Below are 24,951 nucleotides of genomic sequence, written 5' to 3' on the forward strand. Positions count from 1 at the left end.
AGCAAACTGTGATATCGCCGAGTCATCTCATACCATCACATTGGTAAATAACGTATAACTTCACTTCCTATTTTTCTAGTCCTCCGACCATAGGTACCTATTTGCCGTACAGGAAAACTTGCAAGGCTTGTATTTGGTTATAGAAGCGTACATCAGAATGTACTTACAAGTACTAGAATGGTACTTACGAGGCGCGCGCGTGGGCTGAACGTGAAACGGTTTTATGAATGGTTGTTGGTCTCTCTGGTTGTGCTCTGTGGCTACATTTGACGCGTTTATTTTACTTTCTTTTTCGCCATGCATGAATGAAACATTTCGAAATTGAATAAAGCCACTTCCATGTTAATTATATAGGTGATCGTCAGTTTTATTTCCTCACAATTTCCGAAATTATTTTTAAGCTGCGTGTGTGTTTGGAAAAGAATACACGCACGCGCGCATATTATCCGAAGAGGTGATTATCGTCCGATATGCTAATGGCATATGTATAATTTGAGTCCTGCCTACTCGACACAAATAAGGCGCGCGTAGATTTCTCGAAGTTTACCTCAATGTTTTCTGCTGCTCAGCGTTGCATGGAACTCTTGAGCAATCCGTCTTGGTTCATTCATAACGAAGTGTGTTTCATCAATGAAACGCGCGAGTCAAATGAAGAATTATTCTCAAACACAATTTTCGCTGCTAAAGCGAAAGGTTATTACAGATGAATCGTGAAGAGACGCCAGTGTCATTTTAATATATTTATACGTGAGTGTGTTTTGTGTGTGTATTAAGAATAAGAAAGCAATAATACCGTCGACTATATGCGCATTCTGCTCGTCGAAGGCGATCACCAAACACTTGGCTCGCGCTTTGCTTCGGTTTACACTCCGGTTGAATATAAATTGAATTTATGGAGTTGTAATCTACGGGAAACCAGGTCGTAATATATCGGACACTTAAGCCAACCAAAAGGCGAGAACGATTGAACCGCAATCTACTCGTACATGAATTCCTTCTGCGCCGGGTTCGGGTGACAGCCTACGCGTATGTCTCGATTTTTCAGAGCGGCGAGGAACGGCCAAACAGGTGACATTAAAAGCGCGACGCAGGGCGACAAATATAAAACCTTCCACGTTGATTTAAATATCATTAGCATACCCCGCTGGTCTTGCGCGGTAGCATTCATAATTTGGTCAAATTTGCATTTCTGGAAGTGTGCGCGCACATACACAATGACGAAATTATAAATCTTTAACCAAACATCTGTCAAAGTCACAAACAATGGACTCTAAAGTTAATTGAATGTTTCGAAGATGCACATAAGACTACAATTAGCAGGATACATAATATCACAATGGACCCTCGACCCGCAATGGAAACGCACTCGATATTTATCATAAATTGTGACGCCATTCAAGAAGTGACCAAACATTTGTTTGAAACTCAACTCCGGCTATTATGTCTATTATTAAACATTTTTCTCCGTCGCATTATGCTTAGTTCATTCATCCATTCTTCGTCTTCTCTGGGCGCTTCTCTCCTTCTTTGGGTGTCAGTTGTTGTTAAACCTGTAGTGCTGATTCTCCAATTTCTGTTGCTTATTCATTCCTCTGCACTCAGAGAAAAAAATCGAAAAAAACCGAGATAAAAATTAAAAACATACCCGACTCGATCATTGTTACATTTCAGTTTTCTCTTGTATTGGTCAGGTCTTAGTTGCACATTCATTGTTGTTGTTCGCCGTTGTTGTGTGTGGTGTCTCGTTTACATTTATCCGGAGGTGCGGTCCCAACCAGTTCCTAATCGTCTGTGCGTCTACACACAATGCGCGCAAGAGGCGCGAGCTCTCCACGATAGCCATCCGCATCTTACCTCTCTTCTACAAGCGAGGCAAAAGAACATAGTTCACGTTTCACGTTGAAGAACAAGGCACCGGGCATTACAAGTCAAGCCGAGCTTTGCCCCTTTACGCAGTGTTGGATTTGCCGGGCATATTAGATTTTGCAACAACACGACTATATAATCAAGAGCTACCCACAACATTAATTATTATGAACCACAACAACATCATTATAAATGCATGCTACATACACGCGCAACGCAAATATCAACACATTACCGATCATTGGCGAAGACTATAAGACCATAATACAATAACGATCAGCGTTGAGCCCACACATGAAGAAAGATGCGATTAGAGTGACTCAGCTACAAGTCGCTGCTTTTTATTCGATTCACACTTTGGTCAATAAGTAATAGACAAATATAACAAGCTGTCAGCTTGGATTTCATGTGCTTGGGTGCTTACGCATTTTGCGTTGTAGTATTTTCATTTCGAGTTTGTTGTTCTTAAAATCTGAGATATCAGTGTTGCCGCTGCAGGTAGTTACAAACAAGGCGCAACCTTCAATTCGACATGTACTACCTGTACGGCGCTGGCCGTACGTGCGCTTGTTATATCAAAAACCTTATCGGTTATCAGCGCATGGAGCATGGAGCGCACGGCGACACAATAGCAACGGCACGCCGGCATTAATCTCGCGCTCGGTATCACAATTCCGTACTTTATTGCGACTACTGTTTGGGAACGAGCACGTCGTGAAGTAACACAAACTGGACATTTATCCACACCGGGTCCCCGGCTTCTCTTCCACCTTCCACACGTGCTCTATCGTTCCATCTAATGTGCGTCTCCTATCAGCAGTCACACTCATCACAGTGTGGTCAGTCAATCGTCAACTGCTCTGCGCCGTACGGCTTTTTAAGGAATTGTTCTCGTTAAGTTTTTCTTGTATGCAGTCATATCGGTCGCAGGATCATTCATTCAGTAGTTTCAGTAGATGCGCGTTGAAGATGATTCACCCATGCCTTTTTAAGTGGCAGCTTTTTCCTAGGAACACTTACTTCTATAATGAAAAGCCGTATGTTTTTAAATTAAGTTTTGATAACAAGTCGTGAATTTGAATTAAAGCAATTTCACTCTCCATTGAGCGGAGTAATCAATTATTTTCCCAAGCTTGAATTTTTCCGCTAGCGCTCAATGGATTGGCTTTAGAGAAAGGCGGTGTTCAAGCCAATTAAAGCATTTGAAACGAATAAGGGAAAATAATTAGTGATATCTTAATTCGATCAATAATTCAAGCGATAATTGATTCGCGACTGCTGCTGCGTATTCGTTCTTCTTTTTTCGTGCGTACGCGCGCGCCATTTTCCTACCAATTGAAAACCAATTGAAGCGGCAATCATTTATTTCCAATTGAAATTTGCAATTTAAATAGCGCATGTTTATAAATGTTAATGGTTATCGCATGCAGATATCTTGACTTCGCGCGTCCAACGAACGGCGAATGCAACTCTTGAATGGCTTTCGTTTCGTTGTTCGCCGAAGAGTCGATGTGACGTGTCAATATCTAACGTTCTTTATGCGGCTGGCTTGACTTCACCTCGGCTGGTAAGTAATAATCGACGGCGTCGACGACGCGGAGATTTGTTGAATGAAAAACCTACGTACGTCGTGCCATAAATGGAAAAACGGCAGCGAAATGTCATACGTTGAAAAGTTGTGAGCGATAAATGAAATGAGCGTACCTACCAACAACCAACAACGAAGAAACTAATTCTCTATTCTTACATTCTACATTCTGCGAGCGTGTATTAGATAAATATTAACGCTTGACAAATTTCCATTGCGCAAGTGACAATCCGAATAAAATGTGTCTTGTAAATGTTGACACTTTTAAATTACAAACGCAAAAAACGCATTTTTAAGTCAAAATTTTTTTTTAAATTTTTACTAAAAAATTAAACATCTAACGACATCTATTAATTTAAATATAAACTACAAAGGATAATTATTAATCCTGTGGTCATTTTCCCATCGCAATTTCACTAATTACAATAACAACAAAACTTAAACGCTTATTGGGATTCAATTAAGCGGCCCCATCGTGTCGGGCGGTATTCTTTCTCTGCGCGCGTTCAAATAATTTTTAAAGTCAACACACACGATAAGACGTCTTTCGCATCTCTGAAAATCAACGTTGCTTCGACGACGCTGCCGATCAACATATCGGACTCCCGTGTGAATAGCAAATACAATAACTATTACTGGTCGCCGGGTCGCCAGGTTTTCGTACCTACCGAGACTACTACACGACGTTGGCAATGCAAACAAATTTTAATTGCTACTTTTTGTTTGTACGCACGACGCACCATTTCGAGTGCGCGCCGTACAATTCATTCGTATTGACAGCCGCGCAATACACACGAAGATGCTGCATTCGTCCGTGAACTGTGGCGAGAGAGATGTTCGCAATATACTATAGTGTCCGGCCAGACCGATGGCTCTCTTAAACTGCTTGACGACGCCACCGAACAAGCAGTCAAAATAAATACCGACGTCGTAATCAACTTTGTTCAATATGTACTCTTGTGGTCAAACCATGTTTTTTTTCTCAGTCAATAATTAAGATATTATTGTTTTTTAACGTTTCATTTGTGTTCTATTTTCTAGCCTGACAGTGGTTGTACTGTTGAGTCTTTTTTGCAACATTTACTGTTGCAAGTTAATGTGTGCATTAGCAACAACTTCACGTCAATTTACTATTCGCAATATTCATCCGCGCAAATAGCGCCTTGATTAAATCTCGACGCGTTGCCAGTTAGTACTTACTTACCGCTGGACCGAATGTATGAAGTTCATGCACAGAGGAGACTCAAAACTAAAGTTTATCTTAAACATGTGCAATGGAAGTTCGTGCAGAAGCAAAATTCACAAATATGAATTTCTAAAGATGATAGAAAACTTGTTTTTAATGCAAAATCATATGAATTACGAACTTTTAATGCAATTTCGTGCCTCCGCTGTGCATTAATGCAAATTCTGTTATTTGCATCTTATTTTATTCCTCTCACCTCATAATCTAAAATTTGTTTGCTACCAAAAACATTCAACAACTACGACTGAAAAACATTTCTAGACGCAGAAAATGATGACCTACATCTTGCGTGTACCATGGAAATATATCTTTCCACTTGACATATAGTTTCTACCATTCTATAAATTGATGACGCGAAGTGAGATGCTAATGATAGGAGTGTGTTTCCTGTGCGCAAAGTTATAAACCGGAATATAGGCCAAAACAGATGACAGACGCATAATTATTAAACTATGCGCTGATTTTTTGATCCGCTGCGCATTTTCGTACATTCGAAACAGATGGCACGCATTTATTTTCCGTTTTATTGGACATAATTGATGCAGCTGCATGTGAATATGAATATGCGTTGTGTAAGCGCGTGTGTCGAACTTTCGTCGGACATGCAACGTGCGCGCGCGGTGAACCCAACACCTATGTTGTGAAAATATTACTCGCTTATTTAACTCTTGCTTCACTCGCAGTCGCAGCAACACACCAGCAGACGCAATGATAGTATCCGAGAGGTTGGTTTCATTCATGGTTTTCAACTCGCCCACTGATTCATACGTCCCACTAAGAAATCCGCCGGCTGCAAACTGTTTCAAAATTTTCGTTTTAGAGTTTATCTAGCATATGGTGTGTTTCCTGTGCATAGGTAAATTGTAATCATGAATGAAACAATAAAAAACAAAGATTACTAAACTATTACCACACCGCATCAACATCATAACGAAGCAAACTGCCAAATGTGGTCGACAATTGTATGCAATTACCTTGCTGCATCGAATTAGTCATTAATTATTCAACAAATTGAAATAATGACTAAGTTATAATGCGCAGTGTTATTGTTGGATGATGTTTGTCTATGATGAGGTGATGTGCAATAATTTATTTTGAAAACTTTTTAATTCAAGGGGGTGTAATCCACGCCGTGATTAATGGAGATAATGTGTGCACCAAAGGGGTGCGTGGGTTTTTCACTGGAATAGCGCTCATTTCCCGGAAAATTTATCCGCAGCGATGCTCGACGCTGCTGCATAGTATGTATACCTATAGGATCATGTTACAAAAGCGCATCCTATTACCAAAACAGACAATTCTGGGCAATTATTAAATATGAGTGAAACACTAGAGGTGAAATCCTGTGCGCATGGAAATTTGCGTCTCTGGAAACATACTAATATCATTGATATTCACTGTGCAACTGCATAGTATTTGTCGCAGTTAACATACTTGTTAGTGCTCTGATCTGCAAAGCTTCTTATTATATGAAATATATGGTTGGCCGCTTCCCTGAACACCCGAGGGAGCATTATCACGACCATTTGTGTACTCTTCTTGGAAACTCATGGTTTACGTAGAATTTCCCGGTGATAGCATATAGGTAACGATATGAGCCTCGCACGAGTCGGTACCGCAAACGCTTTTTCAAATTTTTCTTCCTCGCAGCTTATTATTCAAAATTTATGTCATAATAATATGGAATATAAAGCAGCGTGTGACTTTTCTGCTAGTTCCGTGAATGTAAATTGCCGATAGACTTCTTATCGATACAATGTTTACAATCTCACAAAATTTGAATGCTGTTCAAATTGCGTGGGCGTTGAGGACTAAACCGCGTTGCAATTTGCCAAACACAATGGCTCTGTGCAACATTGCAAAAGGATAAAAAATAATACGACATTGTCAAGCGCTGGATGAAAGCGAGAAATTAAAGTTAAACTTAGTCGACTTTTCCTCTCCGGGGTGGAAAACATTCAGCGTCCAGATCTTTTTCCGTCACTTCACCTTTTTCTGCTCGTGTGTTACCATGGTGATCCAATTCAGTCCGTACCTGTTGCTGCGTGCGTCATGAGATTTCATTAACATGATATGATATGAATCTAATATAAAAATTATTTATTGCCGAAAATAATACCACACCAGGGATGGAATCTACGTTGTTTGACCTTTCGATAACGATTTGAAATGCAGCAAGACTTTCCTCACCCTGGTGGATATAATATAATGAATATCAAATATTTTAGTTCCAAAGGTTAAAAGTCATAATTTTCCGCTGAATATTCAAAGTTTTAAATTTCGCTTTCATTATCCTTGCGGGCGATGAGCAGGTGAAAGGTTCGCCTTGTGTGTATTGAACCGCTTTCCAATTCAACCCTGATGGGAGAGGTTCAATGTCTAGGGCTAGGTTACCATTGTTGGCCATATTCGCAGCGCTTTTCATTCATAAACGCAGGGCGTGCAGGACACGCGCATGTCCTGGCTGTTTGACGTCACGGCAACGGAAGCAGATCGATGCCATCTTGACGTCAGAGATACGGTGCGCGTTTGACGTCATACGCCGTATAGTGTAATTCCATTTGGACTCTGTAAAGCGTGGGCGTACAGTGTTGCTACACCCCTACTTTGGCACCACAACTGCGGCCACGATAGGAATGGTCCAAACCAACCCAACCCTTTGTATCGATGCGACGAAAATAGACTTTTCCTTGACCTACTAGTCCTTTCCAAGCAAAAACATTACCCTCAATTTAAATAAAAGTAATAGTAGTCAACAATTCTATAAATAAACAAAATCGTGTTTCTGTGTTGTAATAACTCGAAACACTGCCCTTTGAATGACGCATGTGGAGAACATATGATTACTAATTCATGTATGCTCATTGATTAGATGATTAGATTATCGTGATATGTAGATGATTACAGGTGCATGATACTCTGACAAGAGACAGTGGGACGTTGACCGAATGGAGTGTTTGTATATTCAATCCCAGCGTGGTATAAACGTAGTGTGTGCGTAAACTTGACAATCAGTGTGAACTTTTGCTTTCCTTGCCGAGAGCTGAAGCCCGGTGAATCGATGCGTATTTCCCGACAACGACCAATCTCTGTTTACCAAGCATGTTCGAAGTACGAACGTCATTGTCATTAGAGATAAATTATAGAGGAGTGCGCAGGACTGCCGATTGATGGTAGAGGGATGCCGTTTTTGTAAAATCGATATTTGCGATGTGGACGTGGAAATTATTACGGATTGGCCTTGAAATGCTCTCAATGTGGGATATTCTGGCCAGTGACAAATACGTGTGCATTGTTTTATACGGATGAGGAGTGTGACAGGGATATTTTTGGTCATTACAGACAGATAACCATTTATAATTATCAATTTCTATATAAATAACTTACCTGAGTCAATAATATCGGATGTGTTGTAGCGACAGCTAAAATTGTAGCAATTCGTAATTTTGCTACTTTTATCAGTCAGTCTTTGTGCAAATTTTGATGCAATTTGTTGTTATTGTTCTACAAAACAATTGAATGGAATCAAGTTTAATTTAATGCAAATAAGTAAATCCTAGCGCCATCTCAGCGGATTTAAAATAATATATTTTAACAATTTAATGCAAATTAGTGCATCTTAGCGCCATCTTGACTTGAATTATATAGCGATACCTCGAATACTGCCTAAGCAACATTGTTATTTCAAAGTGGCCTGTATTTCAGGAATTAATTAACATTTTTAGAGTTTCTCACCGTCATAATATAGTTAAAGTGATGCTCTATGCAATGCATACACTTTCAACTTCCTAAACCTTTCAGAAGTATCTTAAATTACCGTAAGAAAATCACTTTTCCTTCCTGTCTCGACAGTTTATTTACAAGTTTATTTACAGCTTTTTTCGGTCATATTGTGAATCGGAAGATTTTATACACAATGCGTACCCTTGTAATCCTATAATTTACTTTAAAGTGCCCTAAAATGTCTTTCAAAACTTTCCATCTAAAAAATTGAAAACGTGGTGTAGAAAACACCCTGCATCTCCTGAAATAAAACATTTACTCTAAGTTTCTCAGCGCCATATTATAGTCTAAAAGACCCTTTCTACGACGCATATTATTTCAACCCTCTAAAGTTTGTAATTAAAAATGGTCAATAACTTAAAAGCTAATTAAGATAACGCAACCAAACCTGGATTAATGCATTCTTGGTATTGTTTTTCAACAGTTTGCAAAGTTTAGAGAAAATTGGAGAGGTAGTTATATTTAAGCAGTTTTGAATATACCACCCATTTTCCGAAATATTGATGTTATCGGAAAATTGACTTCATATTTTTCATCCCCTTGGAAAACTCAATCAATTAGAGTTTTCCATTTTCTTCTAACTCAAAAAATTTCATCATGTTTTCAATTTTTTTGAAAAATTCCAATGTTTAAAGGGCATTTTGGGCACTTCTAGAAGAGCTAGAGCTTTGGACGGGTATGCATCTTATAGGGGGTCTTTAGAACTATAATATTACGATGAGAACCTTAAAGAAAGTTAATTAGTTCATGAGATACAATGTGTTTTCCGCCTCATGTTTTGAAATTTTTGTAATATTGCCATTTGTTAAAGGGCATTTTGGGGTACTTCCAGGAAGTTTATTAGGTAGAAAAGATATGCATCGTATAGAGGGTCTCCCAAACTATAATATGACAATGAGAAACTTAAAGAAGGTGCATTAGTTCATGATATACAGGGTGTTTTCCGCGTCATGTTTTTAAACTTCTGTAAAAATCCCACTTTTCAAAAGGAAGTTTAGGGCATTTCCGGATGATGTAGAAAGGTGTAATATTATAATTTTGCTTCAAAATAGTAACATTACGATTTATTCAAACGTTCAGATTGCAAACAAAACAATATAATAGTGATATATCGTATCAAAAGTATTTACATGTATGTATAAAAATACGCGTAAAAATAAAAAAATAACTAATAACAATCCAAGTACAGTTCAACCTACTACAATAATAATTATTCCTCTTCATCAGTGCAATTAGTTAAATTAGGTTCGGACTCAGCTCGTTTCTTCATCACTATTTCCTGACTTTTGACGCTCACGTCGTTACGAGCAAAAATATCATCTATATTATCCACACGTACGTCTTCTATTTCCACCTTCAAAAGTTCTTCATTCAGTGTAACATTTTTTAAATCCACCGTGCTATTAGCAAAAATTGCAGGACCAAGTTCACTGTTCAGTGACTTTTTACCCTCGACGCCATTAGAAACAGGTTGAGTCAATATCGGCATATCCAGGATAGGCTTCGTCGGACTCGTTGCAGTGTCCCGAAGCCAATCTTTTGGAGGCCCTTTATTTGTAGGCAGAGGACTATTCGACCTGTTTGTAGACGGAGACTGCGATGATGCTTTCTCTTGTTTGTGCTGTGTTATCAGATAACAAGCCAAGCCCAGTATGAGAACACTGTTGAGTACTCTCATTGCACCCATGCACATAAACGCCACAAAACTGATAATTACAGATGCTAAATCGTTAATGTGTAGGGCATGGCCAAGCACGCGCATCATCACAACGCCCAATGGCAGCGGGATGAATCCCATTCTTCGTGCAACCAAATCCGAATGATCTGAGAATGCATGCTTCTGACGTGTTTGAGCCATATCATACGCCAAACTAGTCGTATAATCTCTATAGACATCAACTTGTAACTCATTAAACCGTGTAATAAACGCATGTTTAATCCAGTCGACGAAGATCTCCGCAGTTAATACGATAATGCAGTCTGGTAAAAGTACCCAAAACCTATCGGATTTCCATGAGTACTCCTTCATTGTTTGCAGCACCACAATGAAAAGAAGAGTCACCAAATGAAAACGCTCGCGGACATCACTGCATGACACTTGGAACAAGTTGTTCTTGTCAAATTTCTTAAAAACGCTGCCTTTCAATTCCACAAACTAAAATATAAATTACAATTAGTAATTTTAGGGTGTATTATCTGCAATACCTTACGTTATTTGACATCATAATCGTAAGTAAGGCCTTATTATTCGAATTGATCGCAACATTCAACGTTGTAGCTTGGCACAGCACCAATAATGCATGTAAAACTATTAAATTAATAATTAAGGTAATTATTAAACAATATAGGTAACGTAGATGAGTAAAATGTGTGTTTTAAAAGGATACAGACATAGACAATAGCAAATATAAGATGGGGAATTACACCAAGATGCTCACGACGTCTATCTCTTGGTTCTGTCGCCGTCCAAAACAGCGCATCAATTGTATCCTGCCCAAACGCCGAAAACAAGCGATCGCCCACCTCCAGCATATTATAAAATATGTATAGCTTAATAACTGACTGACTCTTAATTAAATGGTACATCATGTTGGTGTCTATGTAGAACATCAACACAGTGCACATGACTAAAATGACTGCTTTCAATAGATCACAAATTTCTGCTGGTGATAGAAGTGTTTTGTTTGGATTTCTTTGCCTGAAATTACATTTATTTATTATGAACTGAAGTAAATAATTGGTTTCTATATGCATACCCAAAACACTTTGCAAATGGTCTGGTAAACAGTGCCCATAATGCTAGTAACACCCTAAGTGGCAAAAAGGTGTACACAAAAAGAAATGAATCAGCACACTGCATAAATCCATATGTCATGAATTTCTCGACTTCTCTTGGAATTTTCATGAAAGAATATACTTTTTCACGGCGCGCCGAATACCGCTCCTCGTCATTTTCAAGTGCATAACCTCTGGTTAGCTCAACTTGTAGGAATGAAAACAATGAGGGACTTTTGCCTGAAAGAAATGCAATGTAATGCACATTGTGTATTGGTGGCACTTACAAGAGATTGTTACATTTTTTGGGTGAATCCACTTCATCAGTCTTATCATTCTTATCAGTTTTAAATAAATCTTCCACTTGGCTCTCATTTGAGAATAACACTTTGGCCTGTGGTCGGAAACGAAGTTTCTTCTCGTTTGTTGCCAGCGGCACAAACGACGTTGATGGCTCGTTCATTTTATTTGGTACCTTTATAACATGATAATACCTATAAACAACACACTCGAAATGCAATATTGTTTAAATAATCTCCGCGTATTCCGCAGATGTTTGTAATACACATATTTGTGTCCACTTGAACTTGAAATGAATGACAGTTGTCGACTGTCAAAATCTAATTAATAAGAACTTTTTAACAATAAATCTAGTATAATTATTTAAATATATAATTAAAATAACTACAATAAACTGAGTGAAATATTTCAAATAGTAAATTAAGCATTTATAACTAAGATGTTGAAAATATTTCAAACCGCAAGTATTCTTGGTTGCCTATTACCTCGGTTGTCATCGCAAGCTGTCGTAAACATACTAATCGTTTATGATCGTGTTACGTCGGCGTAAACTCTCTTTCTGTCAAGAATTTAATGGCTGCGGCCTTTTCTTGTAAACTTGTGAGTTGAATCGGTGGTTTTCTTCGTAATCCGAAGAATAATTAAAGTGTGTGAGACGCAAATAAATAAAATTCACCATGGCGGATAAGGTAATGCTTATATTTTAATTGTTACGTTTAGTATATGGAAAACATTTTATTGTTGACATGGAGCATTTCAGCTAACCTAACTTTCTCACGATTTTAGGAAATTGAAATTAAGAAGAAGAGGACTTTCCGTAAGTTTACCTTCCGTGGCGTGGATTTGGACCAGCTTCTGGATATGCCAAAGTAATACCCCGTAGTGTCCGAAAAATGCGTTTGAATTAATAAATTATTTTGTATTTTAAGTGAGCAGCTTATGGAGTTGTTGCATTGCCGTGTAAGGAGGCGTTTTAGCCGTGGTCTTAAGCGCAAACCAATGGCCCTCGTCAAGAAATTGCGTAAGGCCAAGAAAGAGGCGCCGCCAAATGAGAAACCAGAGATCGTCAAGACGCATTTGCGTAACATGGTCATTGTCCCTGAGATGGTCGGATCCATTGTCGGCGTGTACAACGGCAAAGCCTTCAACTTGGTTGAAATCAAGCCTGAAATGATTGGTCATTACTTGGGCGAATTCTCCCTGACATACAAGCCCGTTAAGCACGGTAGACCCGGTATTGGTGCTACACACAGTTCGCGTTTCATTCCCTCAAGTAAATTATTTCTCATGTTTTTTCATGTTTAGTAATTAATAAAGTTATTTGAGGGATCCTGATATTTGTATAAACCAAACATAATCTATACTAATATTAATCTAATAGTTTTAAGTTTTGTGTATTAAGAGTAATGCATACTTGGTTGCCTAAATCAGTAATGAGCAGTGGGAATGACCTTTAGATCTTTCTGAAAAAGTAATGCTATCATAAGTATGAGCGCTCAGTAAGTCGTAAACATGCATCGCCTAAATATTGTGCTTTTTGGAGCTACGGGTTATACTGGTCGTGCTACGATTCCCGCTTTATATAAACTTACAAAAAAGGGTGCAACCAACTTGACATGGGGGGTCGCTGGCAGGTCGCGCGAAAAACTTGAAAAAGTTTTGCAGGACGCGAGTACTGAATTAAGTAGGAACCACTCAGGAAAAGACACAATACTTTTAATATACTTGAAAATATATCATTGCAGGCACTAGTTTAAGCCATATACCAATAATAATCGCCGATGTCAACAATGAAGCATCTTTAAACGAAATGGCTGCTAAGTCGCAGGTTATTATAAATGTTTGCGGCCCCTTTAGGTTTTATGGCGAAGCGATTGTCAAAGCCTGTATTGCCAACGGAACACATCACTTGGACATTAGTGGCGAGCCGCAATTCATCGAAACAATCCAACTGAAATATGCGGAAGCAGCCGCTGCAAATAAATCCTACATCATCAGTTCCTGCGGATTTGATAGCATACCTGCTGATTTGGGCGTTGTTTTCCTCCAGGAACAGTTTAAGGGAGTATTAGACTCAGTTGAAGCGCATTTACAAACATCTTCCGGTAGTAAATCACGACAAGGTCCTTTCTTTAACTATGCAACATGGGAATCCGCGGTTAACGGGATGAATGACTACGCGAATTTGAAACTGATTAGGCAAAAACTGAATGAAAAAAGGAGCAAAGTTCCACCTAAACGCAGTGATAAAAAGTATTATATGAAATAATTTGAGTGGCATTTTATGTTAGATTTACGTTAAAATTTACAGGAAAACTATTTTTAAAAATCAGATAACTGGACAATGGAGTTTACCGTTCCCAGGCGCTGATACTTCGGTTGTAAAGCGCTCCCAACAATATTTCTATGAAGAACAAAACAAACAACCAATTAAATTTGATATGTACTTTTGCGTTGATTCTATATCTTCAGTTATTAGCAGCTTGTTTCTTTATATGACTCTATCTACGTTGTCGCGGAGTGAATTTGGCAAAAAGTTACTATTGAAGGTAAAAATAACAATTATATGTTGCTACAACATAACTTATTGCCTTTGTAGCATCCAAAATTATTCTCATTTGGAGTATTCAGTCATGATGCTCCTATTGACGAAGAAAGAAAGGAATCCAAGGCAACAATATTCATGAAAGGAAATGGCTGCCTTGATATAAATTCTAAAAAGTATTCAAATAAACCGAAGGATCTTATTATAAGCCGAATTGCCGCTCAGGATCCAGCCTATGGAAACACTGGCACTATTGTGACTCTTGCAGCAATTACTTTATTGGAAGAAAGTGATAAATTACCAAATAAGTAAGATATTAAAACTTAAACTTAAAGATAAATTCATATTGATTTTATTATTTTTAGTGGTAATGGTGGTGTATTTACACCTGCAGCTGCATTTTCTAGGACGACATTAATTCAAAGGCTCAACACTAACGGGATTACTTTTAAGATTGTATCAAAGTATTAAATTTTATTTCTAATTTCTAATCGAATCTGCTTTGAATTTCTCCTTATAACCTCAAAAACGTTTTATTCTTACTCATTTCATCCAGAGAAAATGTTATTTCTTAATAGTACTCGCAGGATAAGTTTTTATTCTATAAGAGATTGGTATGGAAACATTGCGAAAACCTCGCCGCATGAAACCGCCATACAAACATGTTGTACAAATTGGCGATCCAACCCTCAGACAAACTGCTGAGGAAGTACCAACTGATTTAATAGATTCCAAGGAAATTCAAACAATATTACATAAAATGAAAGATGTTTATACAAAATACAATTGTTGTGGACTGTCTGCTCCACAAGTAGGGGTTTCATTGAGGATAATAATGGTGGGCATGAATAAAAAACAAATGAAGGAACATACACCAGAAGAGATTAAAATTAAACAAATTAAAGAGTTTGATTTTCAAGTAAGTTGAGTAACAACCAAATAATACTATAATCATTCAGAAATTTAATGTTTATAGATTTTTATTAATCCTGTAGTGAAAGTGACTGATTACACTAAAATATTGTTTCCTGAGTCCTGTGAAAGTGTCAGAGGATTCTGGGCAGAAGTTCCTAGATATCAAGCAATTACATTACAAGGTAGTTAAACATATTAGAGTAGTACATCAATATATACTTTTGTATACAATATTTTAGGGCATAATGAAATTGGCAAAGAAATGAACATGGAACTGTCTGGTTGGATGGCGCGAATCGTCCAGCATGAAATGGACCATTTGAATGGCAAATTGTATACTGACATCATGGATAGGAAAACTTTAACTTGTGGTTGTTGGGATATCATTAATGAGAGGAATGGTGGAGTGATACTACCTTACAGACCTAAATAATAAATAAAGTTTAATATTGTTTGTATGCTTGTTGGGTTGCACCCAAATACAAGTTTGCATTTCTAACTTTTTGCTTAGTTTTATACCAATTTATTTATTGCGGCCATTGGTTCGTACATTAAATTTGGCAGCATTTAAACCTGTTATAGATAGTGCATTATTAAATAATACCCTTGTTTATTACTATGAGGTTATGTAATATTATTTAATTTAATACAACATATCAACCTCGTATAACGCAAACGAGTTATGGTGTCCTTGATGTCGTCGCACTTTTTCTGTAATCGTAACATTGATTAGATTACACTTCGAGCTCGAATACATCACCAACGATGGTAAGAGTATTCATCAATAACTAAAATGATCTATTTTCTACAAATTGTTCCGGTTTCTAGGCAAGACGGCTCTTAACTTCTCCATATGTGAAAAACAATTTGTATTGCTCAACTGGAAGACTTCAACTATTCCAACAGCGAACAATGTCTACAGAAAATGATGTTCTATTTGAAACAGTCAAAGATAAAGGTATTATTACTTTAAATCGCCCAAAAGCTTTGAATGCCTTGAATTTATCAATGACTCAGAAGTTGCTCCCAACACTGCAAAAATGGGAGCATGATAAAACCCTTGTCCTGGTGAAAGGTGCAGGAGGAAAAGCATTTTGTGCTGGAGGGATGTTCGCGCTGTTACTGAAGCTGGTTTACGCGGGGAACGTTATGGTAATGATTTCTTCAGGTGTGAGTACACTGTTAATGGCACAATAGGTACTTACAAAGTACCTTACATTGCATTTATTGATGGTATTGTCATGGGTGGAGGAGTGGGCCTCTCAGTTCATGGTCACTACCGCGTGGCAACTGAACGCACGCTATTTGCCATGCCAGAAACACAAATTGGTCTGTTTCCTGATGTTGGTGGTTCATATTTCCTTCCCAGATTGGGTGGAAAGTTAGGACTTTACCTGGCACTCACTGGTGTAAGACTCAAAGGTGCTGATGTATACAAAGCTGGTATTGCTACTCATTATGTAAACAGCGATTGTTTAGCGGACTTGGAAAGTGCGCTAATGCAATGTGCAAACGAGTCGGACATCAATCAAACCCTGAAAAAGTTCTCAGCACCGAGTGATTCGGAGTTTGCATTGAAGAAGGACATGGATAAAATTAACGCATGTTTCGCAGGCTCTACAATGGAAGAAATCTATGCTAATTTAGAAAAAGATGGCTCACAATGGGCTAAGGATACTCAGAAACTGTTGTGTCAAATGTCTCCAACAAGTTTGAAGATTACTATAAAGCAGTTGGAGAACGGAGCGAAAATGAATCTATTGGAATGTTTGGAGATGGAATATCGTATGGCGTCGCATTGTTTAGCAAATAAAGATTTCTATGAAGGTGTGCGTGCCCTTTTGATCGACAAGGATAAGTCGCCAAAGTGGAATCCGGCCAGGATCGAAGATGTTAGTGATGCCTTAGTAAATAGCCACTTCGAAAAATTGCCAGCTCACGAAGAGTTAAAACACAAATTGTAAAATAATTTTGTAATAATTAAGCCTTCCAATATACATGCATATTACTACTTTTGAATCTGGACTCTCTTGTAATTCCTGTATCTAAGAAACTAAATTCAAAAAGGATAAATACTGACAGAACAGCGCACGCGCACTCGTGCTTCTGCACATGCATGTTTTGATGTTATTGAGGTTAGAAAATGTGGTTTTGAATGTGCGAAATTTAATATAAAATAACGAAATAAAACATGACTAAGGTAAATTAAAGAATATTTTATAATTTTAATTATTATTCAACTAATTAATGATCACTTTAAGGTTGTACGTTATTTTGATAAACCAGAAAATGAAGACGCAAAACCGTCGACACGCAAACAGCGAAAACGAGCAGAAGCACAAGAAAAGAAGACTACAAATGATATAATTACTTATAATGCCAAACTAAACAGGAAGTTTATTCATCCCTCAAAACTTACAAAGGATGGTAAGGTCAAGAAAAAGGTACAAAATCCAAATCCAAAGTATCCCAGCAGGAAAGTAATTGATCCAAAAGTACTGGAGAAACACAGTCGAGGTACAGGTCTTGCTAAAGGTGGAGTTAAAACTGGTGTTCACAAGAAAAAGTTTGCCAGAAAAGAAGAACAATTGAAGTTTGCACATGAACAGGCTGCCAGAGTTGAAATATTACTCACTGAACAATCAGGGTAATTCATTTTAAACCACTATTAGTTAATTTTAAAAACAATTGAAAATGTTTCAGTTATTTGGATGCTGATGATGGTGAAACAACCACACAATTTACACAGAAGCAAATTGCTGACAGTGTTGATATAACAGCAGCCTCAAAGCATTTTGAGTTAAAACTGACTGATTTTGGTCCATACAGATCAAAATACACACGAAATGGCCGGCATTTATTGCTGGGTGGTAAGTTGGGTCATGTTGCAGCCTTTGATTGGGTCACAAAAAAGCTGCATTGTGAACTTAATGTTATGGAAACAGTTCATGACATCTCTTGGCTTCATTTGGAGACTATGTTTGCTGTAGCTCAAAAAGAATGGGTTTACATTTATGATCATCAAGGCATTGAGTTGCATTGTCTTAAACGTTTGAATAAAGTCTCTAGGATGGAATTTCTTCCATACCACTTTCTCTTAGCCACAGCAAATGATGAAGGTTATCTTGCATGGCTGGATATATCAATAGGTCAATTAGTATCCAGGTTGAATACAAAACTGGGTCCACTATCGATGCTGACACAAAATCCGTACAACGCAACTTTATGCGTTGGTCATGCCAAAGGTGTAGTATCCATGTGGGCACCGAGCTCGCCGAAACCTCTAGCGAAACTCCTTTGCCACAAGGCATCAATGACTGCCTTGCATGTGGATCCCAGGGGAGTTTACATGGCTACCGCCGCCATTAACAACGAAGTTAAAATATGGGACGTCCGAAATCTCGAAGGTCCCTTGCAGACTTATAAGTTGCATGCGCCGGCTTCGAATTTGAACTTTTCGCAGCAGAATATGCTCGCGATAGGCATGGGAAACGTTGTTGAGGTTTACAGAGATTGTTGTACGAAATCTGCGAAGCGGCCATATCTCCGACACCGGTTTAATAATACAATAGGAAACATGGGTTTCTGTCCGTTCGAAGACGTATTAGGCGTCAGTACTGATAAAGGCTTTACCAGTTTATTGGTGCCTGGATCTGGCGAGCCGAACTTCGACGCATTAGAACTCAATCCATTCCAGACGAAATCACAGCGTCGTGAACACGAAGTGAAGTCGTTGCTAGAAAAGATACAGCCGGATCTGATCACGCTGCATCCCGCTGTTATTGCGGATGTGGACGTGCCGACACTCCAGGATAAAGTGGAAATGAAGAAGAAACTACTGGTGATAATAATATATACATTCATGCACAATATACAGGTATAATGTCTTTATTATAATTTTCAGTATTTGAAACCGCCGAAGATTAATTACGAGCCGAGAAATAAAATGAAAGGTAAGGGTGGCGCTGCGAACTTGGCACGTAATCGTAAAATTGTCCAAGGGGAAGCTAAGAAGGAGTTTATTAAAAATATGAAACAAGTACGTGCGGAAATCCAACCTGGTGGAAAGAAGAAGAAAATTCAGGGTACAGGCAGTGTTTTGGATCGATTTTTACCTAAATAATGCCATTTGGTTGACACTGTAATAAAAGTTTAATTATTATGTGATTTTTGTATTTATTTTGTGTACTTCAAAACGTATTACACACGCAAAACACGAAACAAAGACCAAAAGGGAGGAGAGATAAATTTGGGGACCAGCGAGGGAACTGTTGGAAGATTCAGGCGTGATTATACCTGCGAGCGACCCACAAAAAGTGGTGGGGGTAAGGTAATATGTTCGGGAATCTCTTTTTCTCTATTTCTCTTTGCCAGGTTGACGCAGGTGCAAAATACCTCGTAACTTTTGAACTAATAAACTAATTATTAGTTTATCGTGGTAATAACATAATTATAACATATTTTTAGTTTTTTATTGACGTAAATGCTACCACTGAACTTCAATATAACTAAAAATGCCGGGAGTGAATTGTTTAAAGAGGTCCATTCGGTATAATGTGCCGATTGTGATCTTTAAGAATTGCCGGCGCGTGGAAAGTAAAAGGGGATATAAATTACGTTTATGGCTTCCACACCATGAATCCAGTTTAGCTGGAATTTCCGCATTTTTATTTCGCCACGAAATCTTTCCGCCCCACGACAAAATTGAAAGTCGATGTAATGATTTTCATTAGTATATTATTTTCTTCCACGTTTTGTTTTTAACACATTGATAAATTTCACAGTAAAGAGTTACATTAAAAAGATGTCTATTTAATGATACCTTTTGAAGTATCTTGTTTACTTGACATATATTTTAAATTGATTGCATCATCTTCAAGTTTCTCTCTTAATCTATGTCATAGGCATAATACAAGCTGGCAGCAATTAAAAACGCAGAGTTTTAATACTCCAGCTTGTATTATGCGTAATTCTGGCATTCATATGATGATTGAGTAACGATAAGGATTGTTGCGACTTGAGTAACGTTTATAAAAATCATTCTTACACGTGTAATACCCTTTTGTGTATGTATATTAATTTATACAGTATTCAAACATCGTAGTTATCATTAGCTAAATTGGTTAAACGTACCTTTCCCCAAAGTATTTACTTATGTGCTTATGCGTTCTCATATTTGGGTTATACTCATATGTACACTTAGGTCTTACACTTACAGTTAGTGACAATACATCGTTCAGAATAGATTGATCTGTCTTTGGTACATAGTTATAAAAAATACACACAAAGATACATTCAATGAAGTGTATATTATATGTACATCTTAAGATGAGAATTCATATTAAATTAGTTTTAACGTATTTATTGGATAATAGGAAAAGTTATTCTCTATTCAGTTTTCAACTAAATATTATATTATCACAGATAAATGTATAAATTTGTAGCTGAATCATGTGCGAAATTTATTTTAAGGATAATCTCTATCGCGTTAAACACAAGTAAATAATTTTGATTAATTTTTAAAAAATAATCTCAACTTTATGTTCTTAATTCTATCGAGTTCGGATAGTGGAACATTTATCAGAGAAGTCTGAAGGCGTAGTAAGTTTCTGGTTCGCTATCTCGAAGAAAAATCTATTTACATAAAGGCACTAGTTTTATAGTTTTGTAGAGTTTAAGTACACAAGCACATGAATATTGCAGGATGCTATTTACATATTTCACATTGGAGTATCCGGAGATTTAATATAACATTTAGTGATTGATGCGTCTGTGGTGACTACGGTTGAGCGCCACATTTGCAATGTCATCGTAAAACACTTATTATAGCCACGCTTTGTTTCTTTTCATGTGTTCCGGAACAAAAAAAATGGCTGACAGTCTTGAAAATACATATTCAGATTCTTAGGACATTCTTATCGTGCCCGGCGTGGGCGAACATGAACGTATAATGACCCTGTGCGTTGTTTTCTTATTGCTATCGCCTGCCTTCTTGATGGCGGACGGCGGGCAGGGCACGGCCCCCGCGCTGGTTCCGCTGGTTCCTGTCGGTGACTCCGCTGAATCGCCATGCGGTGATGTACTCTTGTGCGGCTGGCGGCTTGGAGAGCGGCGGCGATGTCGTCACAACGTGTATAACTCATGCTGTTGACCACTCACCGAAGAATAACTGGTATTACTGGGAGTGGGTTCCATCACGTGGTGATGCGAGTTGAAATACTGCAAAAACAAAGCGCGTATTGAGAAACAATCGAAGTGTTGTGAAAAACACGCACGTACTTCATCAAATGGAAATATAAATACAGAACGATATTTGAGGGGCAAAGATTACAAATACACATTCATATCACACATATGGGGTTGCTCGGTTTGCAAACAGAGAAGGGGGTCATCAGGACGACGATCATGCCTGGCTTATTTCTGTTGGTTTTGGTGGTTGATTGCCGTCGAATGCCAGAGGGAATGTTTGTTTTTGCTAGTCCCATGAGAACTATCGATGGTACTGCATGGCGATACTTTGGGCGAGGGTTAAAATAATATCTACACTCAAATATTTAGTGTAGAATAATTAATTCGCTTTATGTGCCCATAATGATATTGATTGAGGGTAAATATCATGTGTAGGGATTTCATTTACTGAATTTAATATTAATTTTAAATTGAGAAAAGTCCAAGGTAATTGGTTTTCTATATATTTTTAATGAAATTAACTTTTTTCTTCATTTTCAATACGTCGGGACTTGTTCACACCCGTGTTGAATTCGCGCCAGGATGCACCTATAAAAGAAACTCATATCTGCCGCTTTTATACAGGCTCTATACATTTCCTTCCAGTTCTCGGCTCCAATCAGCGTAATAAAACGAGGATTTCAATGTCTGCGCGTCCTGCCTCTCCTGCCTGTGCGATCGCAAGTGCCTTTCGGGCGACGACGGTACAATGGTGATTTCTTTTTCGGTAAGCTGGAGTTAACGATAGCCGCATGAAACAGCGGCGCGAAACTGTAAATGGAATGACTTTTTCCTGATAGCGTCTTTCGAATTTCGGCACAACTCGCGGAAAACTATGCTGACAACAATGGTGACACAAATCGAAAAATATATGCGTTTGATGTCTGAGAGAACAAAAAACGTATTTTTATCGGAAAATATTTTAAAAATTAAATTAAATCTGTTGTCAAAGAACATAACCTCATCCACAAAATTATTTTCCACTCCTAACCTATACTTTTCAATTTATGGATTATAATAAGCTTTATTTATTATTTATAGATAGAATAATGAATTCTTTATGAATAATAATCAACATTTCGGTGTTTTATTCACAACAAAAATACCAAATGGTGAATATTGTAATGTTTTGTGGTAATATCAAAAACATACTAATGCGGCAAGCTTTTCACTTGTTGTGAAAGCTTAACATAATAATACCAAACACTGTTTGTAAATATTTCGCACATTATCAGAAGAATGGAGCTGATATTGTGAGATTATCCAGATAGGAAATAAATATATATATACTCCTTATTTAAACCATGCAGTAGCACGGAGATACTTTGGCGGTGTTGTGTTATGGGAAACACCTTGCGAAGCGGCTTTTATTCGCTCGGATGCTAATAAATGGGCCCTAATAAAGAAAGATTTACAAAGCGGAAACACATTTCTGCGCTATATTCACTATACTGAATGCTCCAAATTTATTTTTGGTTATTTTCGTAAAAAAACTAAATTTAATCATACAAATGATTTTAATATAATATAATTTTCTTGTTTATTGATTAATTCAATCAATTTATCTATATTGGAAGACTGTAGGTATAAAATCGTAACTTTCGGAATTCAGGTAAATATCTACCGGTTGAGTTTGCGACGGTTTTCGTAGGCGGTCCGCTGTCGAAGGTGTGTTTCAGTGAACGCATCCGAAAGGATACGCATTGAAAGTGTATTAGGTATTCGAGGGCAACCGTGCGTTTCCGGTTTATTGAAAGTGCTTCGAGTCTATAATTTATACAACCGCGGCATCGTCGCTCGGCGCCCTTTAGAATTCGAAGTGATGCGTATTTCGTGCATCGCTTCAGTCGCTCCACTCGTCGAGTGTTTGTTGTTCGTTTATTTCACATTTAAAATCACGACATGCCTTTAGATTTCAGTTAAGTGCTCACAGTCAAAAACGGGGGCAGTGATGGTGCAGGCAGAAAAACTCATTTTGTTACATTCACCAAAACAATAAATGCAAGAAACAACCAGAGAAGAATATCACAATCGGAGGAGGGTGAAATTTACCTTCTGCAGCTGTTACGCGTCGACATATTGAGATTTTGCGTGTAAATGTATAGATGTGTATTGAGGTTATGTCTCGGAACTCAAATTTTAACCGTAGCACTGACGCAAATCTGAATCTATTGATTTTATTGGTCGGAACAAGTTTTTCGAAAATTATTACCTTCGCACCTAATCATTTGATGTGTGGTTGGAAGTTTTTAGTTGCGGGGGCGTATGTTTTAAGCATGTGTGTGTGTGTGTGGGTGGTGTTTGAAACTACATATTTTATATTTAAAAATAGAAAAGCGACGTCGATCGGGTGAAAGGTAGATTGGACGCGATGTTAGTAGGCCGAGGCGGGGCCGTTTGCTAAATGTATGTCTGCTCGCAAGAGTTGTGCCGCAAATTGTAGGACGAGTAATAACGGCTCGATGAGATACTCTGGAACATATTAAGGTTTGTGTTGGTTAGCATATAAGCATATTACTGCTGTCTGTTTTATATCGTTACTAGTGCATATTTACAACGTTCCCAGTCAGAATCATTCGAAAATATTTCTCGCTTAGTATCAAAAGGATAATATATACATTTTATCCCATGCTTGTCCCAAAATCATCAGTAAATAGGTATATAATATTTATATACATGTTATTTACATCTTGTAACTACCTTAAGACCATGTCTCCGCAGGCTATAACAAAATCAGTTGACATATTGTAACGTGAGAAGAATACAAGCTGAAACTAATTGATAGCTGTTTAAAAATTGGTTGTTTATGCGCATGAATTAGTTCACTCGATTGCTGACACAACTAAAATGGTGGTTATCGACGCCAAACAATTCCTCGTCCTTTTATCGTATTTGTACGCCAGTGCTACGCTTGAGTGCGCACTGTTAAAGTTATTGTTTCAACCTGTGGCTGCGGATTAGCCGCGCTACAAGCACCACTCACCTGACTAGCTTTAGTCCTGAAGGCCGGCTGATAACGTCTGCGGATGGATCGCGGACAGCATACGCACAGGATGCGCAGGAAAGCTCTGCAACAATAATCGGCTTTTAATGCTATTGTTCTAATCACAATGAAAATGTTATTGTATAAGCTAGGCATTTTTGGTAAAAATTTATTCTGCATCGTGTGGAGAAAAATTCAATAATCTTGAATTGAAGGTATGCCTGCGAAAGCAAAGTATTATAGATGCGAGGAACTGGAGGTTAAAGCTTTTTCTGCGCCGGGCGAAATATCAAAGTATTCAAAGAAAGCGTCGGGTATTGTGAACAAGCGTATAACATATGGCGCATAACCGATTGTCGCTCGTGTGGAAAACACCTTCGCACATAAATGCATGCATGACATATTTGCGCCACGCTTCACCTGGTGAAATTTCGTGGATTTTTATTCGTTTATGATTTTTTACCCACTATGTAAACTTGCTTTCAACTTAGATCGAAATGCTTTTACATAAGGGAAACCGAATAGTGAAAGGGTGAATGTGGGGTAATCCCTTCTTTTTAGTTCAGTATTGTTATGAATTATTTTTGACCCTTTTTATTTAAATATCTTATCTTATAGAGAATTTTCAGTAGATTTAGAATTTTCAATCCATTCCTCTTTATCGTTTTTAATTTACGAGATATTCTCAATTAAAACAAAAAAAACTCGCAAAAAAGTAAAAA

At 37.8% G+C, this 24,951-nt stretch overlaps 7 protein-coding genes across 11 annotated transcripts in view; 5 read left to right on the forward strand and 2 right to left on the reverse strand.

The window, feature by feature from the left end:
- Positions 1-9,532: 9,532 nt before the first annotated feature.
- LOC135790821 (protein TAPT1 homolog) lies at positions 9,533-11,850 on the reverse strand. Its single transcript, XM_065301100.1, has 5 exons — positions 11,559-11,850; positions 11,240-11,498; positions 10,871-11,181; positions 10,694-10,791; positions 9,533-10,638 (listed from the first exon to the last, which is right to left on the reverse strand). Exons 1-5 carry the CDS (start codon positions 11,719-11,721, stop codon positions 9,694-9,696), a joined length of 1,776 nt encoding a protein of 591 aa, XP_065157172.1. The 5' UTR covers positions 11,722-11,850; the 3' UTR covers positions 9,533-9,693.
- Positions 11,851-12,088: 238 nt separating this feature from the next.
- Positions 12,089-12,887, forward strand: RpS15 (ribosomal protein S15). The gene is made up of 3 exons (XM_065300211.1): positions 12,089-12,247; positions 12,345-12,427; positions 12,488-12,887. The coding sequence occupies exons 1-3, from the start codon at positions 12,236-12,238 to the stop codon at positions 12,861-12,863; spliced, it is 471 nt and encodes a 156-aa protein (XP_065156283.1). The 5' UTR covers positions 12,089-12,235; the 3' UTR covers positions 12,864-12,887.
- A 110-nt stretch (positions 12,888-12,997) lies between these two features.
- On the forward strand, positions 12,998-14,594 carry LOC135790146 (saccharopine dehydrogenase-like oxidoreductase). Its single transcript, XM_065300207.1, has 5 exons — positions 12,998-13,242; positions 13,304-13,811; positions 13,870-14,107; positions 14,158-14,411; positions 14,469-14,594. The coding sequence occupies exons 1-5, from the start codon at positions 13,071-13,073 to the stop codon at positions 14,572-14,574; spliced, it is 1,278 nt and encodes a 425-aa protein (XP_065156279.1). The 5' UTR covers positions 12,998-13,070; the 3' UTR covers positions 14,575-14,594.
- Positions 14,595-14,596: 2 nt separating this feature from the next.
- On the forward strand, positions 14,597-15,517 carry LOC135790148 (peptide deformylase, mitochondrial-like). The gene is made up of 3 exons (XM_065300209.1): positions 14,597-15,022; positions 15,080-15,200; positions 15,258-15,517. Exons 1-3 carry the CDS (start codon positions 14,720-14,722, stop codon positions 15,449-15,451), a joined length of 618 nt encoding a protein of 205 aa, XP_065156281.1. The 5' UTR covers positions 14,597-14,719; the 3' UTR covers positions 15,452-15,517.
- Positions 15,518-15,644: 127 nt separating this feature from the next.
- On the forward strand, positions 15,645-17,037 carry LOC135790147 (3-hydroxyisobutyryl-CoA hydrolase, mitochondrial-like). Its single transcript, XM_065300208.1, is given in 3 exon segments — positions 15,645-15,786; positions 15,847-16,120; positions 16,123-17,037. Coding segments are annotated over 3 exon segments (1,137 nt in total). The 5' UTR covers positions 15,645-15,783; the 3' UTR covers positions 16,983-17,037.
- A 40-nt stretch (positions 17,038-17,077) lies between these two features.
- Positions 17,078-19,180, forward strand: LOC135790144 (WD repeat-containing protein 46). The gene is made up of 4 exons (XM_065300206.1): positions 17,078-17,218; positions 17,280-17,665; positions 17,722-18,859; positions 18,923-19,180. Exons 1-4 carry the CDS (start codon positions 17,210-17,212, stop codon positions 19,139-19,141), a joined length of 1,752 nt encoding a protein of 583 aa, XP_065156278.1. The 5' UTR covers positions 17,078-17,209; the 3' UTR covers positions 19,142-19,180.
- A 558-nt stretch (positions 19,181-19,738) lies between these two features.
- Positions 19,739-24,951, reverse strand: part of Dop1R2 (dopamine receptor 2) — a 29,310-nt gene continuing 24,097 nt past the window's right edge. Inside the window, exons 3-5 of one of the 5 annotated variants that reach the window (XM_065301257.1) lie at positions 24,230-24,314; positions 23,947-23,968; positions 19,739-23,718 (exon numbers count right to left, since the gene is read on the reverse strand). In XM_065301257.1, the coding sequence (XP_065157329.1) occupies positions 23,948-23,968; positions 24,230-24,314 (106 nt within the window). In that variant the 3' untranslated portion in view covers positions 19,739-23,718; position 23,947. Of the gene's footprint in view, positions 24,315-24,951 lie in introns of all 5 variants that reach the window. The other 4 variants (XR_010547875.1, XM_065301254.1, XM_065301255.1 and 1 more) reach the window with 4 other exon arrangements.

This window comes from Atheta coriaria, unplaced genomic scaffold (genome assembly GCF_025399875.1).
Source record: "Atheta coriaria isolate IRGN ID8LTWV9N9 unplaced genomic scaffold, Caltech_Dcor_3.1 hic_scaffold_4_pilon, whole genome shotgun sequence".
Lineage (NCBI taxonomy): Eukaryota > Metazoa > Arthropoda > Insecta > Coleoptera > Staphylinidae > Dalotia > Dalotia coriaria.

What these genes read in the sequence shown, in the direction of transcription:
- LOC135790144 (XM_065300206.1), top strand. An exon ending in TTACTCACTGAACAATCAGG is followed by an intron (nt 17,666 to 17,721) that starts GTAATTCATTTT and finishes AAAATGTTTCAG; the next exon opens with TTATTTGGATGCTGATGATG. An exon ending in AAATGAAGAAGAAACTACTG is followed by an intron (nt 18,860 to 18,922) that starts GTGATAATAATA and finishes TATAATTTTCAG; the next exon opens with TATTTGAAACCGCCGAAGAT.
- LOC135790821 (XM_065301100.1), bottom strand. Translation starts at nt 11,721, where the DNA reads ATGAACGAGCCATCAACGTCGTTTGTGCCGCTGGCAACAAACGAGAAG. An exon ending in CCATTTGCAAAGTGTTTTGG is followed by an intron (nt 11,182 to 11,239) that starts GTATGCATATAG and finishes ATGTAATTTCAG; the next exon opens with GCAAAGAAATCCAAACAAAA. An exon ending in CGATTATGATGTCAAATAAC is followed by an intron (nt 10,639 to 10,693) that starts GTAAGGTATTGC and finishes TTTATATTTTAG; the next exon opens with TTTGTGGAATTGAAAGGCAG.
- RpS15 (XM_065300211.1), top strand. An exon ending in CAGCTTCTGGATATGCCAAA is followed by an intron (nt 12,428 to 12,487) that starts GTAATACCCCGT and finishes TTGTATTTTAAG; the next exon opens with TGAGCAGCTTATGGAGTTGT.
- LOC135790148 (XM_065300209.1), top strand. Translation starts at nt 14,720, where the DNA reads ATGGAAACATTGCGAAAACCTCGCCGCATGAAACCGCCATACAAACAT. An exon ending in TTAAAGAGTTTGATTTTCAA is followed by an intron (nt 15,023 to 15,079) that starts GTAAGTTGAGTA and finishes TAATGTTTATAG; the next exon opens with ATTTTTATTAATCCTGTAGT. An exon ending in TCAAGCAATTACATTACAAG is followed by an intron (nt 15,201 to 15,257) that starts GTAGTTAAACAT and finishes ACAATATTTTAG; the next exon opens with GGCATAATGAAATTGGCAAA.
- LOC135790146 (XM_065300207.1), top strand. Translation starts at nt 13,071, where the DNA reads ATGCATCGCCTAAATATTGTGCTTTTTGGAGCTACGGGTTATACTGGT. An exon ending in CCTAAACGCAGTGATAAAAA is followed by an intron (nt 13,812 to 13,869) that starts GTATTATATGAA and finishes TAAAATTTACAG; the next exon opens with GAAAACTATTTTTAAAAATC. An exon ending in GCAAAAAGTTACTATTGAAG is followed by an intron (nt 14,108 to 14,157) that starts GTAAAAATAACA and finishes TTGCCTTTGTAG; the next exon opens with CATCCAAAATTATTCTCATT.